Here is a 27,210-nt window from a genome sequence, read left to right as displayed (position 1 = left end):
ATTACACCTAAATATAATTTAGTGAAGCCATTCATCTTGAGAAATCATCTAATTAGTAAAGAATCCAAAATTTTATTTATTTAGATTTTCTTTACAATTCTGAATGCATTACAAGAAAATAATTTTTAAGGTGTCACATATCTGTTTGGGTAAATGGATAAAGAAACAGATTTTTGTCACCTTTTTTTAAGAAAAGAAAAGTAGATTTTGCAGTATAAACATAGTTTTGGTCCATGTTTACATGATACTCTACACACTCTGGAATGAAGTCCAGATCAAATGCATTCAGGTTTATGGTTATAAAATTTTAATAAATTTACTGGTGTGAACATTTTGGGACAGCATGAAAAATTAGTGCCAACAAATGAACCAGCAAGTTAAACATTTATTTTTATACTTTTTTTTTCATAATATACGAAAACACTTGATATTCACAAAAAAAGATGATGTAATGAAAACAATTGAAAAGGAGCTATTAAAAAAGGCTCACATTATACATTCAGCAACCTAGAAACAAAATGCTAAGCCCAGTGTCGTCATTTCAGCAGATTCAATCAATATAGTTAGGCATATCATTTTAAAACAACCACTATAAAAAAAACAAACTAATAAAAAATCTGGCCATGCTTCACAGTAAAAACAAAAGGTCTTTCAGCTTTTATGGCACTGTACTTTCCCTCATGTCTGTTAACATTCAAAGGAAAAGCTTTTTACAGAGTGAGAACTAAGATCCACAAAACAGTTCACAGTTAACGCCCGCAAAACACACTTTTTAGCTTATTTGCTGCCTCGTGCAGTCATTACAGTAGTTTCGGCTCAAGAGAATACCCTCTCTTATAACCTTGTCTCACAAAAATGCATGCATCGGCCTTTCTGAGTACGGGGGGATTACGTGAGGCTTTATTTAATAACACAATCCCTATTTAAGAAAAATAATATTAAAAACATGAGAACAATTGGCATAAAATCTTTAGATGGCAGCTATTCACATAAAACTCCATTTACATTTACAAAGTACAACATTTGCAGCTTGTTTCTGTTTTGCACATTTAAACTGCAGTTTAAGTCACAACTGTTGGCTACAGAAGACTTCACCTAACTACTTCATACTTCAGAACAAGTTCAAAATAATAGATGCGGTATAATAATAGCAACTCCATTGTCTGACATCAACATAGTACTGGCAATATAAGGCTCCAACTCCTTTATTCAACAACCAAAAGGAAATAAAGCAGTTGAGATTGTCTTTAATGTTTGTGATGGATACTTAACTGAGCCAGAGGGGAGGTGATACGTGATTGTCCAGCCCTTTCCCCAGATTGAACAGGGCCCTCGTATGGCTGCAGCTGGATCTGCGCTGCTATTACTGCAGCTCAGGGTGAACGCACAGCACAGCAGGACGGTGCAGTTTCTGATCAGCCCTTCCCTCATTGCATGGGTGAGATGCGTGTGGGAATTACACTGATATGTGCTCAAAGTTGAATGTCTGGAATAGTCATTTCTGTGTAAGAAGGAATGGTTAAGGGATGTGATGAAGCTTAAACACATCAATTTTGGTCCATTTTGTCATTCTTAGGCTCCAAAGGAAAATGCTGTTTAGTCTGAAAATGAACCAAATTATGTATAATGAATACATAAAACAATACAATACTGTCATTATCTGGCATAAATAAATAATCGGTATTTAATGAAAATGTCACAATCTACATGTTTTTAAAAAAATACATGGAGTTCATTACAGCTTCTGAAAAGCATAAAACTTCACTGAAATGTGTACATATGATGTAGGGAACAGTGTGTTTGTGTAATTATAAGATAAAACACTGCTTTAGTGAAAACAAGTAGTCATGATTAAAGTACTCTCAAGGCTTCCATGTTTTAAGTACAGGATTTTTGCCACAAGCAAGGATAAACTGTGCATTAACCCCCTGTTTTACTTTGCAGTTTTGTTTTTAAAAGCAAAGAAAACTATTAAACAGAAGTCAGAATACTGGTTTTGTGCTTCAAGGCACTTCTGGAGACACAAAGCAGTGTGGAGCTTTGAGATTCAGAGGACAGAAGGACACATCTGCAAAAACAACCTCTTCAAAACAAAAACTAAGCGAGTAATCAAATATGTCATATTTGAAATGAGAGGATTACACCAAAGTAACATAAAAATCTTCTTCTGCCATCACTGTAAAATTAAAGTACACCCTATTTCATTTTGGAGAATTTTATGTATCAGGCAACAATAAACATGAACTTTTTTTAACCAGGTCGTAAAAAGTATTTTTGATCTAACATCAGGCGTTCAGACCACAACAGATTTACCTTACAGTTATTTCTCAAGATGGGAAAGTCAAGTAGACTGCGTTGCTAGTTTGACTACATAAGGTGGAATGTAGATGACAGGTTCTGCTTACTAAAAGATCTGATCAAGTGTGGCCACCTCTTTGAAAGCAGGATCTTTTCAGCTTGCTGGTGAACATTTAACAGATGAAAAGGTGGAAAGTCACCAGCAATAACCTTAGAGAAACAGCTGTTGTGGTTCGTCCATCTGGAAAAGACTGATGGGGTCATTTGCAAAGTAATCATATTAAAAGACTGAATAGATGTGGCTTCTGTGAAGTGAGTTTAAGGAAAAAACATGGCAGGTCAACTTGCAGTTGAACTATCAACTGTCACGTACGGTAGTGGAGGTTTGAAGGTTTAAAGGACGATGATAAAGGCAGCAGCCAATCTACAATGACTGAAAAAGCAAAAATAAATCAAATAAAGGTATTTAATGTCCTGTCCTAGTCAAAGTCTAGACATCAATCTGATTGAAAGTCTGTGAAAAAACAAATATCTGTAAAAGTTGATGGATTTAAGAATAGTTGGCTGATCCAGTCGAACAACAAGAAAATGACTATTTAGAGCTTCTGCTACTAAAATCTGTCCCATAAGTAGCTGATGTACGGTATGAGATGTATTCAGGTTTTCATACACAGCATCTTCATTTTTGCTTCATCTTCACTTCTTAAGTACTGTGGACTTGGTTATGCTCTTCTGACACTTGAAGGTAGGTCTAAATTATTTTACAACCTGGTAAAAGCCAGATCATTTTTTCACTGTGACATGTAAACAGTTAAAACAGGGTGTACTTTATTTTTTTTAAACCATACTTTATATAATCCTTCCTCTTGGGTTCTCAAGCAACAAGACACCAAATACCTCAAGAAACAGAAACTGGAAAGTGATTGAGGTTTCTGAGGATGTAGACCTTTCATTGAAGACCTTTACATTATCTCTGCTAGAGAGACAGTAGATGTGACAGAATAATTAATATTACAATGCTCTGTCTCCACAGCAGCCCATTCAACACTAAAATAAACCTTGCACCCAGTTAAAGCACTGACTTCTCAGAAAAAAGAGAGAGAGAAAGACAAAAACAACTGCATAACAACAGTTACTTCAACTTCATGCAAGTAAATCTAACTCACAATGTTTTCATTGACATTTTTTGTACTGGTGGCTGTCCTCTGAGCAGCGCTGAGGTTTTGAAAAGAGGTGTTTGTGGTCGTATCAGACAAACCTCAGCGTGTCTCAATCGAAACCCTGCGTCTGTTTTGGCTTTTCTCATGATGGTAGAAAACATTTCTTTCCGAAAACCACTGGTTATTTTTCTCCCTGACATTCTTCCGTCTGCTTGGATTCATCACACATGTTCGCTGTAGAGCAGTCACAGCTTGACAGTAAGGAATAATATTAATACATCATTTATAGTAACTTTATATCATATAGGCTGCAAACATTTGTCTAAATAATTATGTTGTAGGTGAAACCAGCCACAAACACCAGCAGGTTCTCTCTGGTTCTTTGTCCTTTAAAAGGTCACTACATGAAATTAGTCTTGCAGCTTTAAGTTGCTATAGACACCAGTGTTGGAAATCGGTGCAAGACAGGCAGATTTATCCTGAATGACGGCAAGGAATTTGGAGTAAGCTCTTTAAGCCACAGTTACATTTCGCTTGATGCAACGCAGATTATTGTTTTTACTCTCCACTAACGTTTCAGTCATCTTTGCGACAGGATTAATCCGATTCAAAATGTACAAGATATCCTGACAGTCACAACAGCAGCTCCTGCAAAGCCACCGAAGCTGTCACACAAGATTTTTTTGTTTTGCAGAGTAAATAAAACCCAATGTAAAATGAAAAGTAATCTCTCACTCTTCTAATATATTTACAGCTCTGTGATTAGTGTCTTTTTGCAGCTACGAGCTAAATAGGAATGCTGAGGAACATTTGGACGGACTGGAATCAACAGTTGGACGACGTCCCTAATTAATGGACTGGTCCCGTCACGTTGCTCAGCAGCACCAGACAACTTTTAAAACTATCACAACACATAGAGACAGATGGCGATGCTTCTTAATGTTTCAGCCAGGAAACAGCAGAGTGCAGTGACTTCTTATTTGGCACATTCATGTTCACACAAGAGGCTGTTTGGGGTCACTGGAGTTCAGCTGTGTCTCCATGGTGGATTCATCAGGGTCTGTGTTGAAGAACGGGTCAGTGAGGTTGGTCATTGGGACGATGGTGGGCGGGTTGGGGTCGTCGGTGGCGGCAGGACCGGTAGAGACATCCCCACAGGGGCCGCTCAGGTGGCCGGGGTCTCGGCCTGCAGGCTGGACATTCGGATCTGCGAGCTGCTCTTGCTGAGGATGGACAGCTGCGTCCCCCCGTTCACCCCACTGCTCGCCAGCGAAGGATGCCGGTGCTTCAGGTCCACAGCAAAGTACCTGTTCACCGTCCAGCTGCGCCATTTCCTCTTGATCTCCGATTGCACCTTGAGGAATATACTTCACAAGGTCATTATTAATGGACCGCGCTGGATAGAGACGAGCTCTCTGCCCTTCATTCTCTACAACTGACCTGAAGTAATCTGTGCTGAATCAAAATCAGCTTTTCCCTGCTGGAAAAATAGCTCCAAAAGCATCTGCATGTCAAAGAAATAAGCTAAAAAGCTTAAAATCTGAAGAAAAACATTAAATACTGCATGTAATTTCTACCAAAAGATTAAAAGAGAAAATACATTTACAAGATATTTTTCTTAATATTTTCTTAATGAGTCATCAGGTTCAGTATGCCACATAAAAAAAAACATTTTAAAAATTATTTTAAAAAGCATGTAATCAATTATTTCAATTATTTATTAACAAAAACTGACTAAGAGAAAATACAGAATCAAGAATACAAACATTTAAAAACTGCAACAAGAAAACAACATTTTGCTCGATTTGAGCAAATTTTGATCTAGAAAATATAAAATTACTTAATATTTCAATTTTAATAGATGACTTTAGGATTTCACTGTTAAGCGTTTTACTATTTTTGGTTATTTTTGTTTCATATACAACTTTTAATTAATAAACTGAGTTATTTTATTTTTTATTATTTTATGTTGTTTGTGTAAAGGTTTTTGATTTTTCTTTGTATTATTCTATTTTATTTTTGGTATTTCCTACATTTTAGATAAGTTCTTAGTGTCTTTTTCTTTGTCTCCATTATTATCTATTTACAGTCAAAAAAAGATTTTCTTATCCACCATACTTCTTTGTTACAAGTATTATTGCTCATCAATTTATATACTTCACTATTTTTTTTTATTAATTTCAATAACCTTTTTGTTTTTACAACCACATGTAAAAACACCACCATTATAAATTAATGGGTAAAATGTGTGGAGAAAAATGATTCTTGTTATTATTAACATATGCTATAAACTTAGCTTAGAATTCCTTTGCATTTTTGCTCTCTAGCTGCAAATGAAATACCTCTAAATAGTTTTTGCGTTCACATTATGAAGTCATTCTTTCTGCATAATGAGCTGTTTATTTATATCCAAACAAACTTCACAGATTTAATATAATATAAACTGCAATTCATTGTAAATTGGTTATTTACACATTTCAAAGAAATTCTAAGTAAAAAAAATATATATGTATTATTAACAATAAGCAACACATAACAATTATTAAGTAAAAATAAATGCAAGGAGTAAAATCATCCAAAAAAAAATCTAATCAGCCAATTTAGGTTTTGTAAGTTAAATATCTGGAATCCAGAGCTAATTTTTTCTTGAAACTTGTATTGATACACTTTCTTGAATGAGATAATTTGAAATGTTTAAGTTGAGACTTACCTCTCCGTTCAGGAAGCAGTAGAGAACGGCCACCACAAAGCCCTGGAGGAAAACAAAACACAACTAACATTGAACCACATCTGCTGCAGAACAACTTGATCAAGTTTGATTTCTGAAACACAGTCTGGAGTAGCTTAGTTATCTGAAAAAGCTTAAAGTTTTTCAGATAAACTTTAAGCTACTGCAATAAAAGTTGCAACACAAATGTCTTAGCAATATGAAACAGTAATTATGCAGAATGATGTTAAGTTCATTCTAAAAAGAGATGCAACCCTACATATGATATGCCAGATTGTACCACTGTTGCATAGTGATTCATTTAGAAACCAACTTACTGACCTGCAAAAGTAGTTAGCATTTGTAAAACTGTACAGAATTAGAACTGAGCGAAAATTAAATCCTAGTTTCCTAGTCAAGTTTGATTGACTAGGACTAGTTTCCTAGTTTGAGAGCATAAAGTCTTTTTGACTTCTCATCAAGACAAAATCTATTTTTGAAGTAGAGGCCATAATTATATTCAAGCATAAGCAGATATTTCAGTTTTGAAAAACGTTTAGTTTTGTAAGTATTTTCAGTTCTGATGTCTTATCTCGTCTCTTGCTTAACAGGTTTAAGCAATAATAAAGGAAAAAAAGAAGAATAAGATAAAGATAAATAAGAACAAAGTTTCTTTTGGTGCATTAGAAAATGGATTCCAACAGACATTAAATAATTACTCAGAAAGATGAACAAGTGAATGTGTATGTATTCTCTCAATCAGTGGGGGGGAAACCAAGGTAAACGCTGTTAAATGTTTCAGTCAAATTCGCCTAAATTTGTAGATTCGGTCTGACACAGACCAAGTCACACATTTCTCTATATAAGAGCTCTATGAGTAAATAAGCTAAACAGTTTATTTAGGAAGTGGACGGAGTCACCTGAAAGGATCCGAGACCAAGTTCAAAGACAAGACGTTCCCTCTTGCTGACGTTTTCCGGGGAGAAGGCGAACACGGTGTAGTGGATCCCAAACAGGGGGATCAGCAGCAGAGTGGAACGGGCCAGTCTCCTGCAACACAGCATGCAAATATTTGAGTGATTTAGCCATTGTTATATTACAATTGTTAATAACAGCAAACACAAGCACACTTATAGAAGCCAAAGCTTCACTTGCTGTTAGTCTGAAATGTTTTTGATACAGACATAAAATGTGAAGTAAGATTTACTCACAGGTAAATACTGGACTCGTTCCCACCGATGTCTGGGGACTGCAGCTTCTGAACGAGGATGACGATGATACCAATGAAGAGTACAAAATTGATCTGCAAGCACATACAGAAAAATTTCACTAATCTCTGTCAATAATAGAAAAACTGTGGCAGTACTTACATTAATATTCAAATTTACTTGATCTAACTGTGTAAAGGATCCGACGATAGAAAATCTTTCATCAAAGTAGTTTCACCAGTGACTTGTACCCATTTCTTTTTACCAGATTTTTACTTAGATATTCTAAAACAGATATGTTTCATTTTCTTTCGTTTACACAAAATCACCAAACATGACATTTGTAATATTTTTTGTTCATTTTAAAGCACATAAACATTTGAACATCATAAGTACACATCTATTCCTATTCCACTCAAAACAGCTCAGGTGTTTCTGCTTTACCCCAATCATCCTTGAAAACCTTCAGCAACTTGATTATGCTCAACTTGGGTAAAGTCAGTTGATTAAATACTATTTTGTATGTCACATATATACTACACCACCATTCAGGCATTAGTCCTTAAAGACACAAGAAAACCTCTTAATTTAAAGAAAACTGTACTCAAATTGGTTTTGGAAGAAATTTGTAATGGAACAAAATGTGGAAACCGTAAAACGGTATATATTGTCGAGACTATGTATGTAGTGTTTTTTTTATCAACGTTTCTCACCATAATTGAAGCCAGAACCGGTCCCTTTATCACCCACCAGATGGCAGCATTGTCATTCATGTCCCAACACCTGAGAGTGCAAAACATATTCACAACATGCACACACAAACCTCAGCAAAAAGATTTCTTTCATCATTTATTTAGAACCAACCCTATGTCATCGTAGTGCAGCCTCAGGACCGCCCAGATGGTCACACACACTGTTGGCGTTCCTGTTGAAAATCACAAGTACTGATGTAATCATTGCACCAAAGGTTTGACCACCTTCTTCAGGCTAGGTTTAAAGATCTTACCCCAGCCGATGACAATGTACCAGTAGAAGTATCTCTTCTCAGGGAAGAAAGTCTCCACCAGTAAAGTGAAGAGGTACAGACCCTCGATGAAGAGCCAGAAGTAGTTGGAGAGGACGCAGTAGTGGAAGAATATCATCACGGCTCGACACTCCAGCTTCAGGAAGGATGGAAAGCAGAGAGTCGAGAATCACCAAGAGGAAGAAAAGACATGTGTGTGCGCGTGTCTTTATGTAACTGACGGTGTGTATGAAGCAGTGGTCGCTGTCTTCCTCTGCGTAAAGCACGCTGTCTTTGATGAAGACAGAAATTGCTCTCAGGATGAACGACACAAAAAGGTTCATGTGGATGAAGTTCCTGGTGCAGTGCAGCTTCCTGTGAGGGAACCAAAGAAGAGCTTTGCATGCTGGAGATGCTCAAATTCAAGAATGTTCAAGTATTTATTTTGTCTGCTGATAAACATTATCAATTGTTAGTAAAAAGAAATATACATGCAATTGGTCAGAAAAAGCTTATATTGGGACTTAGTTCACAAACATAACACCTTTGTTTTAGGATGTTGTGAATGTTTTTACGTTTTTGAAAATTTGTTCCCTTGTACAAAGTATTCATAGCATACAAACCTTTTCACATTACAACCAAAAACCATAATGTATTTTTATTGTATATCATAGACCAGGGGTCACCAACTCCAGTCCTCGAGGGCTACCGTCCTGCAACTTTTAGATGTGTCTCTGCTCAAACACACCTGGATCAAATAAACTGCTCATTTCCAGCCTATTGCAGAGAGGAATGAATATTGGTGAGAAAATTCAGACATTTTGGAGCAGAGGTGAATCTAAAAGTTGCAGGATGCTAGCCGTTGAGGACTGGAGTTGGTGACCCCTATCATAGACCTACACAAAACGATGCATAATTAAGTGGAAATATATATATATATATTTTACATTTTTTAAAAAAGAACCCTACAAAATTTTTTATTTAATTATTATCAACTTACTAGCCACTTTATAAGCAGCTACTGAGAATCCTAATAAAACATAGTGCTGTCAGTGTCATCCATGCAAAAAAAACAACTTAGGAAATTGTTCTTAATGTTTTGCTTTAAGGTTTTTAAGCCTTAGACAGAACAGAGTTGATGAGAAACAGTCAGGTCCATGCTAAAGCCACTCTACCTGAACTGTTTGATCATCAAAGAAAATATGATGCAAAAATCATCAGGGGCAAAGAAACTGAACCAAAATGCTAATGAACTCATTTGCATGACTGACGTTTTTTGAAGCTGGTTTCCAACGACTTGTTCATCACCTGAATCCAGTCATCATAATGGATGTTAGCATATCTACTGTTTTGCTGTACAAAATAATGTTTCTTTTTATCCGAATGGCAGATTACTAATCTTCCACTTATTGGTTTTGCAGTAATTGTAGCATCATAATCATCATTTTAGCAGCATTTTCATTTTGCTGGGCAGCGTCCAGCACCCTGGGCAGCTGCTTCCTCACAAGGGCCACAAAAGTCCTGCAGGACCCCACACATCCCTGAATAACCGAACCACCTCTTCATAGCACTCCCCTCAGGCAGATTCAGACCCCAAACATCCATACAGACAGTTTGTGAAACTGTTTTTCCCCCCCGAGCCTTGCACACTCTGCAGTCACACCAACACGGATGATAGCACAGAATCAAATTTGACCTCAGACTCTTTAAGATGTGATTCTTGCTATCTTCAAGCAGCTACTGGATCACTCCTAACAGACCATTGTTGTGTATTGTGCAATGACACAAAAAAAACACATCGAGGTATCAAGTATTTTTCTTATCTTTTCTTTTTAACTTTTGATTAGATGGATGATTTTTAGTAGCTTTATTTGCATGGCTTTCTGACTTTCAATCTGACTTTTTTTTTAAGCTTTAGCCACATTAAACTACTTAAGTATTACTTTATGTTTTTATCTGTAACAAATGTGCAACATATCAATAACACAATTTTCCCTTCTTCTGAAAGTCTCACCTGAATCTGCACAGGATGACCATAGCTGTGGTGAGGGACACCAGGGAGGTGCTGTAGCCCACTGTGTACAGAGCCTTCACTGACACATAATACATATCCTGAAATAAGAAAAAAAAAAACATGAATACAATAAGAACTGAGTGCAGAGGATGCAATATGAAGGTGTGAACCTGACAGCCGGTGGTAAACTCACGGGGTGACTGCTGTTTCCTTCCTCATACAGGCAGGCTTCAATATAATGAGGAAAGAGCTCTGACCAGCCAAACTCTGTGCAGTTACGACTCACCTTCCCCAATTCTGTTGGCGCAGAAAAAAAAGACAGTTATTTCCTTAATGAAATAACTGTAGAGTATTTATACAGAGAATCAAATGAGCATGCATAAATGTAAAAAGTTTTGAATGAATCAGTAAAAAAAAACTCAATACATCCAAATAAACAAACAAAATGGAGATAAAACAACATAGCCAAACGTTACAAAGAAAATGATCCAGTTCAATGTTTTGAATAATGTTTTGAAATGTAAATACGTGAAACAAATGCTTTTATGCTACCAGAATGTGTAAATGGAGCTTTTAGTAAATATAATAATATAATAGGACTGACCGTAGTCTTCCTCGCTCATGAACTGAGAGAAGAGTTCTGGACAGTTCATCTGGACCACCTCCCCGACCTTGGCCGGCTGCCAACATGTAAGATTGTCCCAGAACCACGGACAGTCTGAGGACGCAGCGTGAACACAAACACCTGGTTTTAGTTTTAAAAAGGCACATTCACAAAAACACCAAAATACCACTTTATAAGTTCAGCGCCTGGTTGGTTGGGCATCAGCGAATTGTAGAATCACACATACATTTTCCTTATGAAATAAGAGATGTTTTCTACTAAACTAAATTACTGCCACATCTGGATCACTGGTATCTTAAAACATCTTGGCACATCTTTAAGTGCCAAGATGTTTTAAGCTGAGTTTCAAAACAACTAGTTACCTCCTTCACATCAAGGAAGGCCATACAAATATATTTAAAAACATAATTTTTTTTTTTTGTTTTTGTATTTATTTTTTATATATAGTGATACATATGACACTTTATTTTCCAGAAAAAACACACAGCAAGTAGACATTTGTTTATGTTTTTTTTTTTTTTTCCAGAGCAAGATAGGATGTTTGTAGCATAATCAACTAATATTAGATTGCGTCACTTGCTTTAATGCCTAAATCAACCAAAACATGAAAAAGGCTGAAACACTGTGCTTTTTATTTCTGACCAGGTAAATCAGAGAACATGGTGAAGAAAATCTGCTCAGTCTAATCTCCCCCTCATCCTGCATGCTTACTGCAGGAGAGATGCCCATCAGTCACTAATCCGATTGAATTTTCATCATCATCATCATCATCATCATCATCATCATCATGAGACAACTTTAAAGTCTCAAAACCATCAGGATCTCTGTATAAAAACTGGAGACACGGGCTGAAAAACAATGATTTCTGGTTGTATTCATGCAGCTAATAAGGCAGATTTACACACACAGAGGAGCAAAGAGAAACATTTTATCATCTCCCTGCAGACAAAGCAGGTCAGAGTTAACCACAGCTGGTAGAACTATCTACTGCTCATTAGTATGACGACCCTCAAGATGTTCTAATTATTAATCTCAGTGTTACTTTATTTTAATTAGGTCCTCATTGAAAACTGGTAGAAGAACAATTACTATGTCGGTGAGGAATTAAGAACCTACCAAATTCTGAGTCTGAATCTTCCAGAGCCATCATCTCCATACATTTCTCCTGCTCCCTCTTGATGACGCAGTTAGAGGGGACCTGTTGCCTTGAACCCTGGAAAATAGAATAGAAAAAAACCCACACACAAATAGCAGAGGTCATTGCTCGGGGAACTGGTTAAGCACAGTTAAATAAATCATTGCACAGCGGCTGGCAGCCATCCCAATGCGAATTGACCCTGGAATAACCGTATTAGTCTGGTGAAAACAATAGCTTTCAGGCATGCACTTTTTTCACACTGGTCCAGGCCAGGACTTGCTCCTAATCGCTAAAACGCTCAGACACGGACAGAAAGAGGTGTTTGCTGCAGTGACGTCTTCACAATCGGGGATAGAGATCATAAATACGATCACAGCTCTGAGATACGACCATGTACACCATTTTTACGGCCCCTCTGAGAGGTGACGACGGGAGCGAGGCAGGCTGAGCCTCGCTTAATTGGTCTTTTTATGTGAATTTTGTGTCTCAGTGCAGGCGCCGGTCAGGAATACGTCACATCAGAGCTATAGAGTGTGTCAGGAGAGCATTTAAACATTGAGTTTTAGCAGCGAAAAGAGATCAAGTCAAGTCAAAGCTTTATTTATAGGGCAATTTAAAAACAACTGAATGTCACCAAAGTGCCGAACAAGTCAAATGTGGTTATGAACAAAACAGCAAACTGACTCAAGCAGGCTGACATATTAATACACACAATTAAAACAATGGAAATATGGTGAGCTTAATAGGAAAAGAAAGGAAAATGCATAAAATATAGAACCTCTACATAGATAGTATATAAATAAAGAAATTAATTGTGTGAATCATGTTAAGATTCATACAGTTATGTTAAGACATTGGCAAAGATTGTGAATACTTAGTTTTATTAATTTTGCAAAAATGTCAAAATGTGTTTTTTTCATAAGGGGGTATTAATATATTGAACTTCAAGGGAAGAGATTAATTTAATACAATTTGAAATAAAACTGTAAACTGTAACTACTAAATAAAGTGTTATTTTGGACAAAAACCTGTAAAATTATGTCTGATCACTTTAATGTAGTCTTATTTTTCTGCCAGGTGTGAGGACTCATGCTCAGAGCTGCCCACTTGTAACTGAATCCTCCAACAGCAAAATCTAAACAAGGCCTTTTAGTGAAGTTACTGTATATGCAATCTTGAGGAGCTAAGGAAACCCAGCTGCACATTTAGAAACTGATTCATCCCAAAGAAGACAAAGGGCTCGTGATATCTCCAGTCCATAGTAGTAACACACAAGAAAAGCACAATTATGGACAGTTTTTATGACCGATCAGGAATGTTGAACTTTTAACAGTTAACAGCTCAGAATAACGCTGAACAAACACTGAATAAATGATGAGAGAAGATCTTTATCCATTGTTCCTGCCACATGCTGATCAATGAATTATTGATGCAGACACTCCATATGGTTACTTTAAGTGTGTGAAAATCAATCCTTGTTTGCTGAATTTATTCAGATGTCAACACCTGCAGCTGACTCAGTTGGTTTACTTTATTTTCCTACACTTAAACTGATGATTCACTTGTGCAGAAGACAGGCGGTGTCACAAACATCTGTCTGCATCATCCCAATAACTCCCATAAGAAGACAGGGAATTGGCATTACCAGTGCTTTGTCTCAGCATTCACTAGAAAATTCTGGAACATCAATGTTACTATCCACTGGAGTTAGTTTGTATCACCATACACTAAGTGGGTGCTGACCGCAAGAGAAGTCCTTGCTCTGAAATAAACAAACTGAGCATGAATGAAATGTGTAGTTTCGTTTATGCTGAGGATTCATGTGGGGATTTGTTCATGTGAGGAGCTACACATGTCATTCTTCGAGAGAGGAATTTTGTGGCTGGGCAAGAAACATTTTGAACCATTTGGCCACAATGTCTGTGGGAGTCACAGGGAGGCTTTCAATCCTGAGATGGTAGCATCACGCTGCATGAATGCCTTAGCACCAGCGGTTCTGCTGCCTCACACAGTGGAATAGGATTATTTCAAACACACCTCAAATTATTTACCAGATGGTTCAAACTTGTACACAGTTGGGTTGGATTGGTTTGAGCAATGCAATGATCCCAAATATAAATAATATATAGTTTTGCAATAAATTGAACAGGCTAGAATTTAGGCTCATGGAATTAGCCTCTGTATTGAAAATTTATGGAATAGGCATAAAAATTGTTTCAAAAATAGGATCTAGCCTTATTGCCAAGAGGAAAGATCACATTTCCATTCATAACCATTTGATTAGAGAAAATTCACAATACTTCTTAACTTGTCCATCCAATTATTGGTTGATATCTAAAACAAACAATTCATTTTTAAATTAACTTTATTATTCAAAAAGAAATACACAAGTTGAAATTAGAAAAAGCCTTCTCTATGAGCATAAACAGAGCGAAGCCCTGTTTTGATCCCACTACTTTGGTAATTTGCGAACTGTCAAACAGGATCCGAGTTAGATTCAGATCTTAAGCTGGCTTCTGATCATGATGATTTTACACTGTCAACTGAAACATGAATCACAAAAATGTAGAACTTACCGAAGGCAAAATTAGAAGAAGGGCGAGGGTCAGAAAGTTGATTTTAACAGCAAACATTTTGTTCTTCAGTAGTTTCCAGAGTTTCTGTAGCTATACAGACGCCACACAGCAGGATGTCAGTTCACCTCGGGATCTGAAACCAGTGTGGGAAAGAAAGATGTTACGTCCTTTCTCATCACTTGGCCCTTTTGCAACGCAACAACCTTCAAGCTGTATTTTAAAAGTGCACACCTGAATAAAAAAATCCACAAAACTCTATTAAACTAAGTTCAACTCTGAATCTCTTTCAATTCAGAGAAAATAATGGTGAGTGATTGTCTGTTGATGCTTTCTATGCAGAAATATAAAAAAATTTAAACATCCCTTCTCAGTTGCAAATGTATTTAAATGCATATTTTACTGACTGTGCAGTGTTATTTCTCTTGAGTTGTAAAATGTCCCTCACTGTATAGGTTCTTTATTTTTTTGCTGCTGGTTCAGCTGAATTTCCAGATAGTGGGGCAATAAAGGCTATTATGGTTGTATTTTATTCATGCTATTGCATATTATTATGCATTCTAACTCTTTTTTTAAAAAAGTCTTCTCACAAAACATGACTCGTCTCCTAATATAAGGTACAGATGGGTTTAGAGCAAAGAAAACAAAGTGTAACGCTTTTCAAAGACATTTATGCATATTTAAAACAGTTTCTACCAAAAGACACCGTCTCTGATTTTGTACATTAAAAAAATCAATATGATTAACCAATTATGTAAACTGTACTCTGTTTTTTTGTGCAGTTGATGCTTTCTGATGAAAATGGTCCAATTACAAGCTTGTGAATGTGAGTGTTTAATAGGCTTGGGTGCATGCAGCATGATGAGTCAAGCCAACAGGGTTTTGCTGAACAAAGCCAAGTAGCAGGACCAGGCGCTCGGGCCTCATCCCGCAGGGAGATCATGGCAGCTTGGCATTCCTACTCCACCAAACCCTGCCAGCAGCAAGCGTTGTCAGTGGCAACGACTGGGAGAGCTGCTGAGTTTGGATCTCAACTTAAGCACGTGGACCTGCAGCCTCCTCCTGCTTCTTCTTCTGCTCAACTGGAAATAGACTCTTGGATTTGACTGTTTCCTTTTATGGGAGCAACAGCAAATATTTCAAATTAAATGTAGAAAAACAAACCTGGGTTGAAAACATTCAGCTCAAATTGCTTGAGTTACCTAGTGTCACAAAATGAAGCAACAAGATTGCATACAATATAAACTTATTTAAACTGTGACATGCTGGGTAAGGAGAAGCTATACAGGAAGCTATAGAGGAACAGCAAATAGTCTGATGGTAAGTCTGGAGGAGTTGCAGAGATCCATAGCTCAGCTGGGAGACTCTGCTCATATACAGTAACAACAATCAATCATGTACTTTACAAATTTGGCTGCCAGAGTAGAGTAGTAAGAATAAATTCACAGGAAATCTTGTTTAAAGTTTGCTGCAACCACAACCTACAAGGAAATGACAAATTACCAACATGCATGATCCATGTTTGGTGGAAACCTAATTCACATGGTGAAACATGGCAGGATCATTCTGGGGGATTTCCTTTCTTGAGCAAGGTCTTAGACATATAGGCAGAGCTTTAATGGAAGGATTTAAAAGCACTTTTTGGATTTTTATTTGTGAAAATTACAACATCAAAAAAAATCTGTTCTCTTCTAGTTCCCACTGTGTTTTTTCAAACTTTTCAAACCATAACATAAAAAGGGATTCAGCGTTTATAGTGGTGATTTTTAAAGTTCCACTGCCTGTTCCTGCATACTCCCAAGATACAAATTACCATATTACTGCCCAAGGCCAATTTGAATATAACATGTTTCACTTAAACTCAAAGAGACACCAACACCATGTTGGAAACAGCTGTGTAAGCAACTCAACAAAACACACACAATGTTTAAAGTTGGTTAAAAATGGAAATCAGACTGTGTGGGCGGTTTTTTTTTTGTCCGTGACTGTGAGCTCACAGCTGCTCACGACCGTCCTCTCCGAGCTGTAATCAGTGGTTTAATGAGTCTCAGTAGCTTTCATGTTCGACTCAGTCAGCCTGAGTGTGTGTAATGTCTGAAACTCTGTTTAAAAAAGTACTTGATTAAAACAACACACAAACAGGCACGTCCATCCTCCAGATTAATTACAAGCGCATACTTCACACTGGGCTCCACTCGCGTGTGTGAGGAAAGCAGCGCCGAAAAGGAGGAGAAAAAAGTTTGAGAATGTGAGTGGGTGTTTGTCTTAGCCGTGATGAATCCTCTCAGGGAGAGGAGTTATTTCCCTCAGGAATAAACAGGAAACACAGTGATGATCAATCACCTGCATTGCTGCAACGCTCTCTGCAGAAACGCTTTGAAAATTCTGTGATGAAACGCGGCGTTGGATAGACAAGGATGATGGAAAGGAGAGAGCGGCGTAACCCACTTTTGTTTTAAGTGAGAGCAGTTTTGCCCTTCGGGACACGGTTTTGTCAGGATTTGAAAGCCACCCTGACTTCATCCTCTGAAATTCTTCTCTTTATCTGTCATTGAGAGAACTAAATTGACTCTCTGCTTCAGGATTTATCATCTAATGTGTTAATCCAGCTTCAGACGGTCTAATTCCCTCCGAATATCTCTGCAAGTCACTCAAGTCCATGTCGCTAAATTTAGCTCAAAGAATTATGAGAGGAATTAATACACCAAGACATGACTTGGTTAATTTGTGGGCCGAGAGGAATGGACAGAGGATGGATATGAAAACTGGCCTGGTTTCTCGCTCCCATTAGGTTCCGTCTTTCCCACAATTCATTTGGGAACTGGGCCACCACAAGTCTGAGGAGAAAACACTTCGAAGCAAAAAACCCCCAATAGGATCCATTAAAATAATATCACATCATCCTGAGACACGTAAACAGAGAGTGTCCCAAAACACCAAACCAGTAATTAAATACATTTTTGTTAAAAAAGTAAAGATCACATGACTTTTTTTGATTTTACATATTTTATATCTGTAATTTGTCATTGTTTGTTGATTTTTCCAGAATCTTTCCTTGATCTTATCTTAGAATGTTGGACTAAACCCCAGGTTTGTTTGGTAGATATTTTTTGGGATCTAGTGATGTGGGAGTCAAAGCTGCTCTCTTATTGGGATTATATAATTTCATTTTAGAGCTGGTATTTGTAACTCCAATCCTTGTGTGCCACTAGCTTCATTTCCACTACAAATCTTTGTCTCTATACTCCTAATGTTGAAAAAAAAAAATACAATTTCGAGTTGCTGTATTTTTATTAAATATGAATGAAATCATGGCAGAGACGGATGTAAACAGTTACATGAAATATATTCATAAATCAGCCTTGGTGCTAGCGCTCATCTATCAGCCATTACAGGAGACTTTGGCGTCTTATTCAGGCGTAGGAGCAGCAAGATCTGTAAAATCTGAAGCAACCATATATGCAGTGTTTTAGGGAAATTGCAGTCTGTGGTTTTAAAGAAGAGCTATGGATTCAACGCGTTCAAATGACACACAACGTTTTATGTACTGTGCAATGCCACGAGAGTTATATTGGATCCAGCTGCACATTTTCTGAAAAAAAAAAAAAAAAAGAAAAAACAAATGATCATCCTCCTACTTGTTTTCGCCAGTAGTAACATCCGGTTGTTGATCATGTGACTCGTGAAAAAATGTTTTGTGAAATACATCTAAGGGGAAATGTTGTTTTTAATTTTTTTTAAATGTGATTTTTTTTTTTTTTTTTTAGTTTTGACATGTTAGCATTAAAGGAATTTATTTTTGTAATTTCAATTTGCACAGTTCTGTGGAAACGCAGCTACTGTCTTGCAACTTTTAGACTCATCCCTGCTCCAACACACCTAAACAAAGAAATAAATAATCTCCTTGTCAGTAAGTTCTGTAAAGGCCTGGTCAATAATCATTCATTTGATTCAGTTGCACTGGGGATGCAGAATAAAGTTCATTTTCAATTTGTAAAATTCCAGCTTATGTATTTAGACCTCATTCAGCATCATTAGTGATTAATAGTTATTACAATAGGAGACTGTGCCTTGTTAAGAATTAGGGAAAGGGCAACACTGAAACAGAGACTGTCAGTGAACAGAGGCAAAGGTTATGGTGATAGAGGGAAAACACTTTGCAGCAGCCAAAATAAACTAAAGGAAGCGTTCCATTTTTTTGTTACTGCTGGTGAAGAGATGGAGGCAAAGTATGATAGTTTGCTTTAAAACTAGTTTTTATGGCTTTAGGTTGAAAGGCATCATTAGACCAACGTATCTAAGGTTTATACCCAGGGTATTTATTAAATACACCCAAATGGAGGCATACATGCAACTTAAAATTCATTTAATTAATAAACAAGGAAAGTTGTTTTCTGTAATTGCTTGACTCTGTGGACCCAAAATGACAATCACCACAGGAAATGCTTAAGAAGTTTATTAAAAGCAACGATTTTGGTGGGAGTACAGAACTGGCAGAGGAGAACTAATTAGCAGCTCAAAAGGATGACGCTGGTGCGCTGATCCAGATTATGGAGATCTGAGTGAGGCAACAATAACTTTTGGGGAAAGCCAGCATGCGATGGGAAATCCAAGACAGTGCACATAAAATCCACAAAACTGACAAAGCTAATCTAGCAAGACAGAGCTCGGTTAGGGGACCGGAAGGGGTTGTTATCAGAAATGCAGATTTTAGGATGACTAAAAAGGGAGCAGGAAAAAGCCGAGAGTCAGTGATCAAAATCAGAGTGGAAAACCAGGAAGTGCATGCCCAGAGGGGCAAGGTGAGAGGTCAAATCCAGAGAACGAAGGATAGACAGAAAATGAGGGAATCAAAATAGGCAACACCACTGGATATATTTTCACACACTATGGCTTTCGACATTCTGGCAGTGACTAAATGGCACAATGGAGTTTATACTAGAAAAAGAGCAGGTGGAACACATGGGGTTAATCCAGCGGCAGGTGAGTTGAATACACTACATTGTATGGAGTCTGTGGCACAGCAGGGAAACAAACTGATTATATCTAGATGATATGAATGAGTTTTGATTGCAGATTTGGGACATTAGACATGCATAATCATTATATTGTATTTCATACAATCACTTTGCTCTCTTCAAAAGAAGACGCTCCCAAAAAACAAGGAGCTACGCCACCTCAACTATTAACACATTCTGTGGACAATTTCATAGTAATTTGGCCCAGTGGTCATGTGCATTTAGGTTATATTATTACATAATACAACCTAAATGTATTATGTAATAATACATTTATTACATAATACAACCTCCATCGGGCTTCCTGAGACCGATGGAGAACAAGTTTCCTCCAGTTGCTGCAGTAACAGCTGAGCCACGCTGCTACCACCACTGGATTAGGTTGGATGTTTTTTATCCAGCTCAATCAAGGGGACCTGAAGCATGTCATTGTTTATGAAAACATTGAAAATGTATTTTATTGGAGCAGAGAAGTAAAGGAGAACATCAACAGAGGTTTCCTTCAAATTTTGGCTAATAACTATTTTTGAGTTGAGATAAGTCCTCGGTGTTTCATCATCCACCTCTCCACAGATTGTTGTGTTTTAAGTTTGTGGTTTAAATAATTTGCTCTCTATGGCCACTTTTCAAACTTCGAGCATGTGAACTTTAGAGTATTGCTGCTTTTTTTTTATTCAGGGCATCCTTAGAGTAATTCACTAAGTGTTCTCTTTCTTTGGGCTGCAAAGACTTTTTATCTTGTCCCATAAACTGATGCTTTGTCCCAGATTTTGACTAGCTCCAGTTTTCAAAACCCAACCCCAGAGGACGCAAAAGAAGTGTTCTAGTATGAGTACTCTCTGTTACCTTCACTCCCTTATATACACACATATTATTACTCTGTTTGGAATTACAGGACAGGAAAGTGAAAACAGAAGAGGAATACTACATCAAGCTGCTTTCGACAAGGTCAAAGGCACACTTTTAAGGTTTATTTTATATGTTGAAATTGTTTTGAAGTCACATTGTGGTGATTAAATTACATTTACATTTCTACAAGCTTAAGATAAGGATTAAATCCATTGACAAGGGAAGCTTGTGTTAAAATAATATATATCTCTTCTGATTACCGCCTACTTAGTCCACAGTCTCAGGTCATACTAAAATTGCTTTAAAATGACAAGGACTCACCATAAATTGTATCTGCATTCAACAAACTTAATAACAGGGGCAAGAGATGGTGACTGACTGCATAGAGGTCCAACTGTAAAGCTGGAGGATTTAAATACTATAAATAATCATTCAGAAAGTGACAGAAAGAAGGACTCTTAACCATTTACACCTTTAAATTTGGACATGGATAATGAGCGTATAAGAAATATTAGTGTTTTGTGAGCAGGTAATACACAATGTCAGGAATTTGACTTGCTTTACTGTAATACAAAACCTTAACCACCCTCTGTAAAAACTTAGCATTTCTCCCATTAAATATACACATCAGGCACAGGCATCGAGGGCAGACAGAAACCATCCACAGATCAAATATTTGTGTTGAGAACTTGAATATGTCACACTTAAAATATAACACCCAACCAAATATTGCTTTCAAGCAGTCCTTTGTGATTGCAATCTTGCAGACACTCATATTGTTATGAGGAATGTTTTTGATATATCATGCAGCCCCACACCAAATTTCCTCAAAGAGAAGACATAAAAAATGCTGCCTTCCATTTAAAAAATAAGGTTAAAGATAATTTGACACCAGCGTAAATATGTTGGTTTATATTAGATTTGGACAGTTTCAACTTAGTTTAATGAATTAATAAAGACATCGATTGGCCAACTGAAAAAAAAAATGTGTTAATGTTTAAAGCAAAAATCTTAATCTTAGGAGGCTGAAGTGTTCAGCCCAACACTGAGGCAAATTATTGCTTATTAGGAACAAAAATCCAAATTGGTAGTAAAGAATCAGCAGCATTCACAGGGACAGCATAACTAAAAGCTCCTTTCCAGAATGTCTTTATCCATAGACACTTCTGATTTTCCGCATGGCACACTGGGCAGTAAGACACGCCTGCATGGCTGCACCATAATACTCGACACTGGGAGCATCTTTACAGTCCCAGGTTCCAGCCTGCAGCACAAGTTAAAAATTCACTCTCTTTCAGGCTTATCAGTGTAAATTTCTCTAAATATCTGTCATCTCTTTCCGCACGGCCACGCTCAAACACTTTAGCTGCAAAAAGCATCTTCACAATCTCCCCATTTTCCAGACGGGTCACAATGGTTACCACAGTGATCAAATTTAATGTACAGTAAACGTCAGAAAATGAGATGTAATGATAAATAAAAACGAGGGTCTCTCCAACCTGTTAAAGATGATCTCATTATAAAAACAGGCGAGCATGAGCAGACATGGAAAAGGCCCCTGATCTTCACAGCTTTAGGGCCAAATGTTGGATCACTTTCAGCAATATCATGGTAAAAGCGCTTGCTTTGTTTGGTTAGCCACTTAACGCTGACCTTGAAATCAGAGCAACATTTTCACACCCATTGCATTTTCTCACGGCTGCACAGTGGTACGGTTGGTAGAGCTGTTGCCTTGCAGCAAGAAGGTTCTGGGTTTGATTCCCGGCCCCGGTCTTTCTGCATGGAGTTTGCATGTTCTCCCTGTGCATGCGTGGGTTTTCTCCAGGTACTCTGGTTTCCTCCCACAGTCCAAAAACATGACTGTCAGGTTAATTGGCCTCTCCAAATTGTCCCTAGGTGTGAGTGTGTGTGCATGGTTGTTTGTCCTGTCTGTCTCTTTTGTGTTGCTCTGCGACAGACTGGCGACCTGTCCAGGGTGAACCCTGCCTCTTGCCTGGAACGTTAGCTGGAGTTCGGCACCAGCAACCCTCCCTACTCCACTAAGGGACAAGGGTGTAAAGAAGATGGATGGATGCATTTTCTCACAATTTGCAACATTGCAACCACAGATGACAATGTATTTTATTGTGGTTTTATGTAATAAACCAAAATATGATGCATTATTCTGAAGTGGAAAGCAATTGATTCGAGTTTCAAATTTTCTTTTCCTAAGTAAAATCTGAAAAGTTATTCAAAGACGTATTCCGCCATTTTCAATCTGACACCCCCAAATAAAATCAAGTGCAAGCAATTGCTTTCATAAGTCATCTAATTAGGAATCAGGGTCTGCGTGTAATTTAATGTTAGCTCTTCTGTGTTAGAGGACACAAGTGGACAACCAGCATCATGAAGACCAAAACACACAGCAGAGAGAAGGATCATAAAGCGAAGTCCAAAGATTTAAACATTTGACAGAGCACGGTTCCATCCCTTACAAAGTAAGACTGGAAAAACCACAAACCTACAAAGTCATGATTTTCAACATAAACATAAAATTTGGGTAGAAGAAGCAATAATTAGAAAGTTATCCATGAAATCAATTGATATTCTGGGGTGATGTAGAGATTAGTTTGGGTGATCTGTCAACTGGACAACTTTACCCCTGCACAGATCTGATTTGTGTAGGAAGGTGGAAATGGCAAAGCAGTTGGTAAAAGAGAGTTAAAAGGAATCCTTGCAGTTGAGTGATGTAGGGTATTATTAAGAAAGGAAAAATTCTAGAACTTTAAAAACCTTTTGACTCGTTATATCCTCTCTATGCCTGGATTCAGAAAATGCTGTGCGTAAGAACTGAGAAAACGCAGAGTTAACAGCGTCACAATAATCAGCATTTATTCCAGACAGATGCATACTATCACCAGAAAAGCACATCACATAACATCAGAAACCTCAGAGCACAAACAACACATGATTTTACCTGAGAGAGAAAAAGACCAAAGATGGAAACGACAAACAAAAAGCAAAGACGTCTTTGGAGAAATTGCAAAGAGCAAAATCTAATTTGTTACTTCTGTGTGGAAAGTTTTTATAGTAAAGGAGTATTCTTATCTTTAATTTATTAAAATAAGGCATATCTTTGCTCATCCAACCAGAACCTGTCTCTGACCTTTTTAAAGTTAGAAACTCCCTGCAATTTGTTCACAAGATCAAACACCAGTTGTCACCATTGTCTAAAGAAGGTGAAAGCAGACTTTCCTGATTTTCTGCTGCTTCATGGCTTTCACAGATCAGCGTGAAAAGCTGGAACTTCCTACTGATTGCTACTGAGGGCAGATCAAAGATCTTGGCAAACAATCTGCTTTAACTACAGGTAAAATAAAGGTCAATAGGTCAGAATAAGTTATAAATTTTAAAACTATAATTAAGCTATTTCAATCAAAACATGTTAAGTTTTAAAACTACCATATTTTCCGCACTATAAGGCGCACCTAAAAACCTTCAATTTCCTCAAAACCAGACAGTGCGCCTTATAATCCGGTGCACCTTATATATGGACCAATATTGAGCCACAACAGGTCTAGCAACTACAGTAAGCAGCCACCGACTTCATTTTCCCCTGTAGAAGAAGAAGCGCGCAGTACATGCTGGGATAGTTGTCAAAAAACTGGTTTGTTAATAAAGTTTGACTGACCTATCTACCTACAGACAGGATAATCAGGTCGTCTGCAGGTCATGTAGCACCACGTTCTCCACAAACATGCTGTGCGCGAATGGAGAAGGGTGACCATCGGCCATGCCCCGGCCCAGTCGCGGAAGGCTCTCCTCGCCGACCCGAGTCAGACTGTTTTGTTGACATTCTTTATGTCAACAAAGTAGCTTTAGACATTCATCCGGGGTTACCAAGGGACCAGCCCCTATACATTTAAAGCCGGGGGGCGGGGAAGAGAGACAGAGACTGCGGCGGCAGCGCGTCGGCAGTGTTACCCAGAAAGCAGTTGGGCACAATTTCGCAACACCAACACCGTGAGTGAAACAATGACTGGGGCAGTCTACTATATAAAGTACTCGGGACCACTTCTTTATTAGTGAATGGAACAAATCGTGTCTCGCATAGGTTCAATACGGGACGGGTGGCAACCGTAACCATAGCGTCTATTCCATGCGCCTTATAATGCGGTGTGCCTTATATATGAAAAAAGTTTTAAAATAGGCCATTCATTGAAGGTGCACCTTATAATCCGGTGCGCCTTATAGTGCGGAAAATACGGTAGCTTATTTTAATTTTATTTTCTTAACAGTACACTGCACAGCAAAACATGGTGGAGTTGAACTGTGGTAATGGTTTTCTTCAGCGGAGACAAGAACAATAGCCAGATAAATTGGAAGATGGATGGATCTGAATACAAGGCAGTCCTAGAAGACAATCAGTGTCGGGATGCAGAATACTTCAGGTTGATGCGAAGGTTCACCTTTCAGAAAAACTACGGCCCAAATCAACCAGTGCAATAGTTCAGATTAAAGCATTTTTCCTCCTGGAAAACAAAAATATTATATGCAGCTGTAAACACTAAAGTTGCAACCTTATGTGTGCTGTGAACACTTTAAAATGAGAGACACTTTTGTTTTTGTTTTTGACTTTACATCAGTGTTGCTATTGATTTCCAGGAAAATGTGTGCAAAGCTCATCAATATGTTCCCTATTTAAATTCAGTCTTGCAACATTAAAGGTATTCTGTCAAGCCAGAGGCAACAATAGCCCTTAAAGAGGCTCATGCTTTATCTATTGCAGCTGTTTGCATCAGCATCCACTTCTTCTTGATCGCCAGAGACACTGTTTGTTCACACACTGATAAGCCTGGGTTCGGCATCCTTCTGTCCTCCACTCCTTCATTTTCTGTCTCTCTTTTGCACTGAAAGCCGGCCAACACCGGGCTAATTGGATGATTTAAATGTCAGCCTTTTTTCATTCGCGGCTGTGTCCTTATTCTCCAAATATTTTAACATCAGTGTCCAGGTTATGCATTTGGATGAATTTCTCTGCCATAATTTGAAGAAGAAAAAAAAAAAGAATCTAAACAAGACTCTGTGGTTTCTGGACCCAGATGTGAAGAGCATATTTAAACAAAGAGGAACTGCACATGCTGTGCTGGCTTTTGGGATAAACAATTAATCTGTTCAACATTTCTCACAAATGACTCCCTGCTGTTTGTCGTGTTGAGGGTTTGTATTTTGGACATAGGTGAACATGTAGCACCTGTTTGGCACCGAACAAGGATGCAGGGTGGACGTGGGACTCATTCATCACTCTTTATGAATGAGGCTCCAGCTGAACACTCAGTAATGTAAACAAATAGCTCAGCAATGTTTAATTTTTTTTTAAACTGTGTAACCAAACCAGACGGATGTGGGCCACTACAAACAAACTGGAATACACCCACACTCTTTGTCATTTTAACCAAGCAGTCGTTAAGGCACTGAAAGAAAGCAGACGGATGGAAGCAGCTCATAGGGAGGATATTTCATGTATATCCGCCCATGTTATCCATAGAAAAGAGAAAAACCTGCAACTGGATTTCAATGAAAGCATCGCAAGGTCACACACCACCTCTATAAGCAAAGAGCTTCGTTTCATACAATTAATATAGCCAGATATGTATGTGTGAATATCATTTATAAAATGATTCCTGCATGAATCTTGATCTGCATAAAAGGGATAAATACTGCACAAAATTTTTTGATGGAGTCTTCATTCCAATCCTGCTATTATTGGTTGCATTGGCTAACCAACTTGACCCAACTGGACCTCCATAATTGCTTCATGATCCCATGTACAGAGCTCTACCGCGCAAACTGCGCTCAGTATCCAGCCACTGATGGGAAACCTCCTTAGCTGCATGAGCCGACACATGCCGCAAGATCCCAGCAGAGCCATTTCATCAAACCCGTACGTGCACCACCTCATACCCCGCAGAACTGCCGTGTTCAGCTCTATGTGATGTAGCTCTAATTCATCATTTTCTGATATTGCTTACCATTTTCTCCACATCTTCCCAGTGCCAACTCCTGCGCGCTGGTGACGATTCCACCCTCTCCGGGCTGAGACTGAGAAGGATTCCTCGGTGCTTCAGGGCGACACAACTTACGGAGGGAAATAAAAAAATATATATAAATACTCGTTGCAGGCCGAGCAACAATGCAGCAATATATTTTTTTTTGTCTGTTTCTGCGACACAGATTTTAAAAAGCAGAAGCAGATCTGTGATTATTTGGAGCGATGCCGCTGCCCCGCCGATCGCTTCGCCCTCCACGCAAGAATGCGCTGCGCATTTCAACTAACCTCCGCGTCTTCTTCTCCCAGCTTCCCTCCCCCCATCCCTTCATCCTAACTCACACACAGACGCTCTCATACGTGCGGGCAAAAATGAAACACAGAGCAATACTGGGAGATGACGGTATGACTCAAACGGAGCGGGTTCAGCCATTTACTGTCACCCGATTTGACATAAAAAGACCATGTGGATGCGCGACAAAGTGGAGCAAACGGTCAGTGTGTGCGCGTGTGATCCTGGGGTGACCATGTAGGATCATGCAGTCCAAACAACAGACGCCGGGACCATGGACAGCCATCATAATTATTT

At 38.1% G+C, this 27,210-nt stretch overlaps 1 protein-coding gene across 3 annotated transcripts; it reads right to left on the bottom strand.

The window, feature by feature from the left end:
* Positions 1–365: 365 nt before the first annotated feature.
* Positions 366–26,920, bottom strand: adcyap1r1b (adenylate cyclase activating polypeptide 1b (pituitary) receptor type I). Of its 3 annotated transcripts, none has more exons than XM_008406741.3 (14): positions 26,605–26,920; positions 14,730–14,862; positions 12,132–12,228; positions 10,995–11,108; positions 10,584–10,687; positions 10,391–10,488; positions 8,619–8,751; positions 8,380–8,533; positions 8,238–8,298; positions 8,087–8,156; positions 7,377–7,468; positions 7,086–7,215; positions 6,169–6,210; positions 366–4,825 (listed from the first exon to the last, which is right to left on the bottom strand). In XM_008406741.3, exons 2-14 carry the CDS (start codon positions 14,784–14,786, stop codon positions 4,454–4,456), a joined length of 1,524 nt encoding a protein of 507 aa, XP_008404963.1. In that variant the 5' UTR covers positions 14,787–14,862; positions 26,605–26,920; the 3' UTR covers positions 366–4,453. The 3 variants fall into 3 exon arrangements, with proteins under 3 accessions (XP_008404963.1, XP_008404964.1, XP_081462329.1); XM_008406742.3 differs by having other exon boundaries at positions 4,509–4,812; positions 26,605–26,917; XM_081606203.1 differs by lacking the exon at positions 366–4,825 and adding an exon at positions 4,837–4,962 and having other exon boundaries at positions 26,605–26,919.
* Positions 26,921–27,210: the final 290 nt, after the last annotated feature.

This window comes from Poecilia reticulata, chromosome 4 (assembly GCF_904066995.2).
Source record: "Poecilia reticulata chromosome 4, P_reticulata-male-v2, whole genome shotgun sequence".
In the NCBI taxonomy this organism is placed as follows: domain Eukaryota; kingdom Metazoa; phylum Chordata; class Actinopteri; order Cyprinodontiformes; family Poeciliidae; genus Poecilia; species Poecilia reticulata.
Note: the sequence above shows the minus strand (reverse complement) of the source record. Positions and strands in the feature narration are given on the sequence as shown.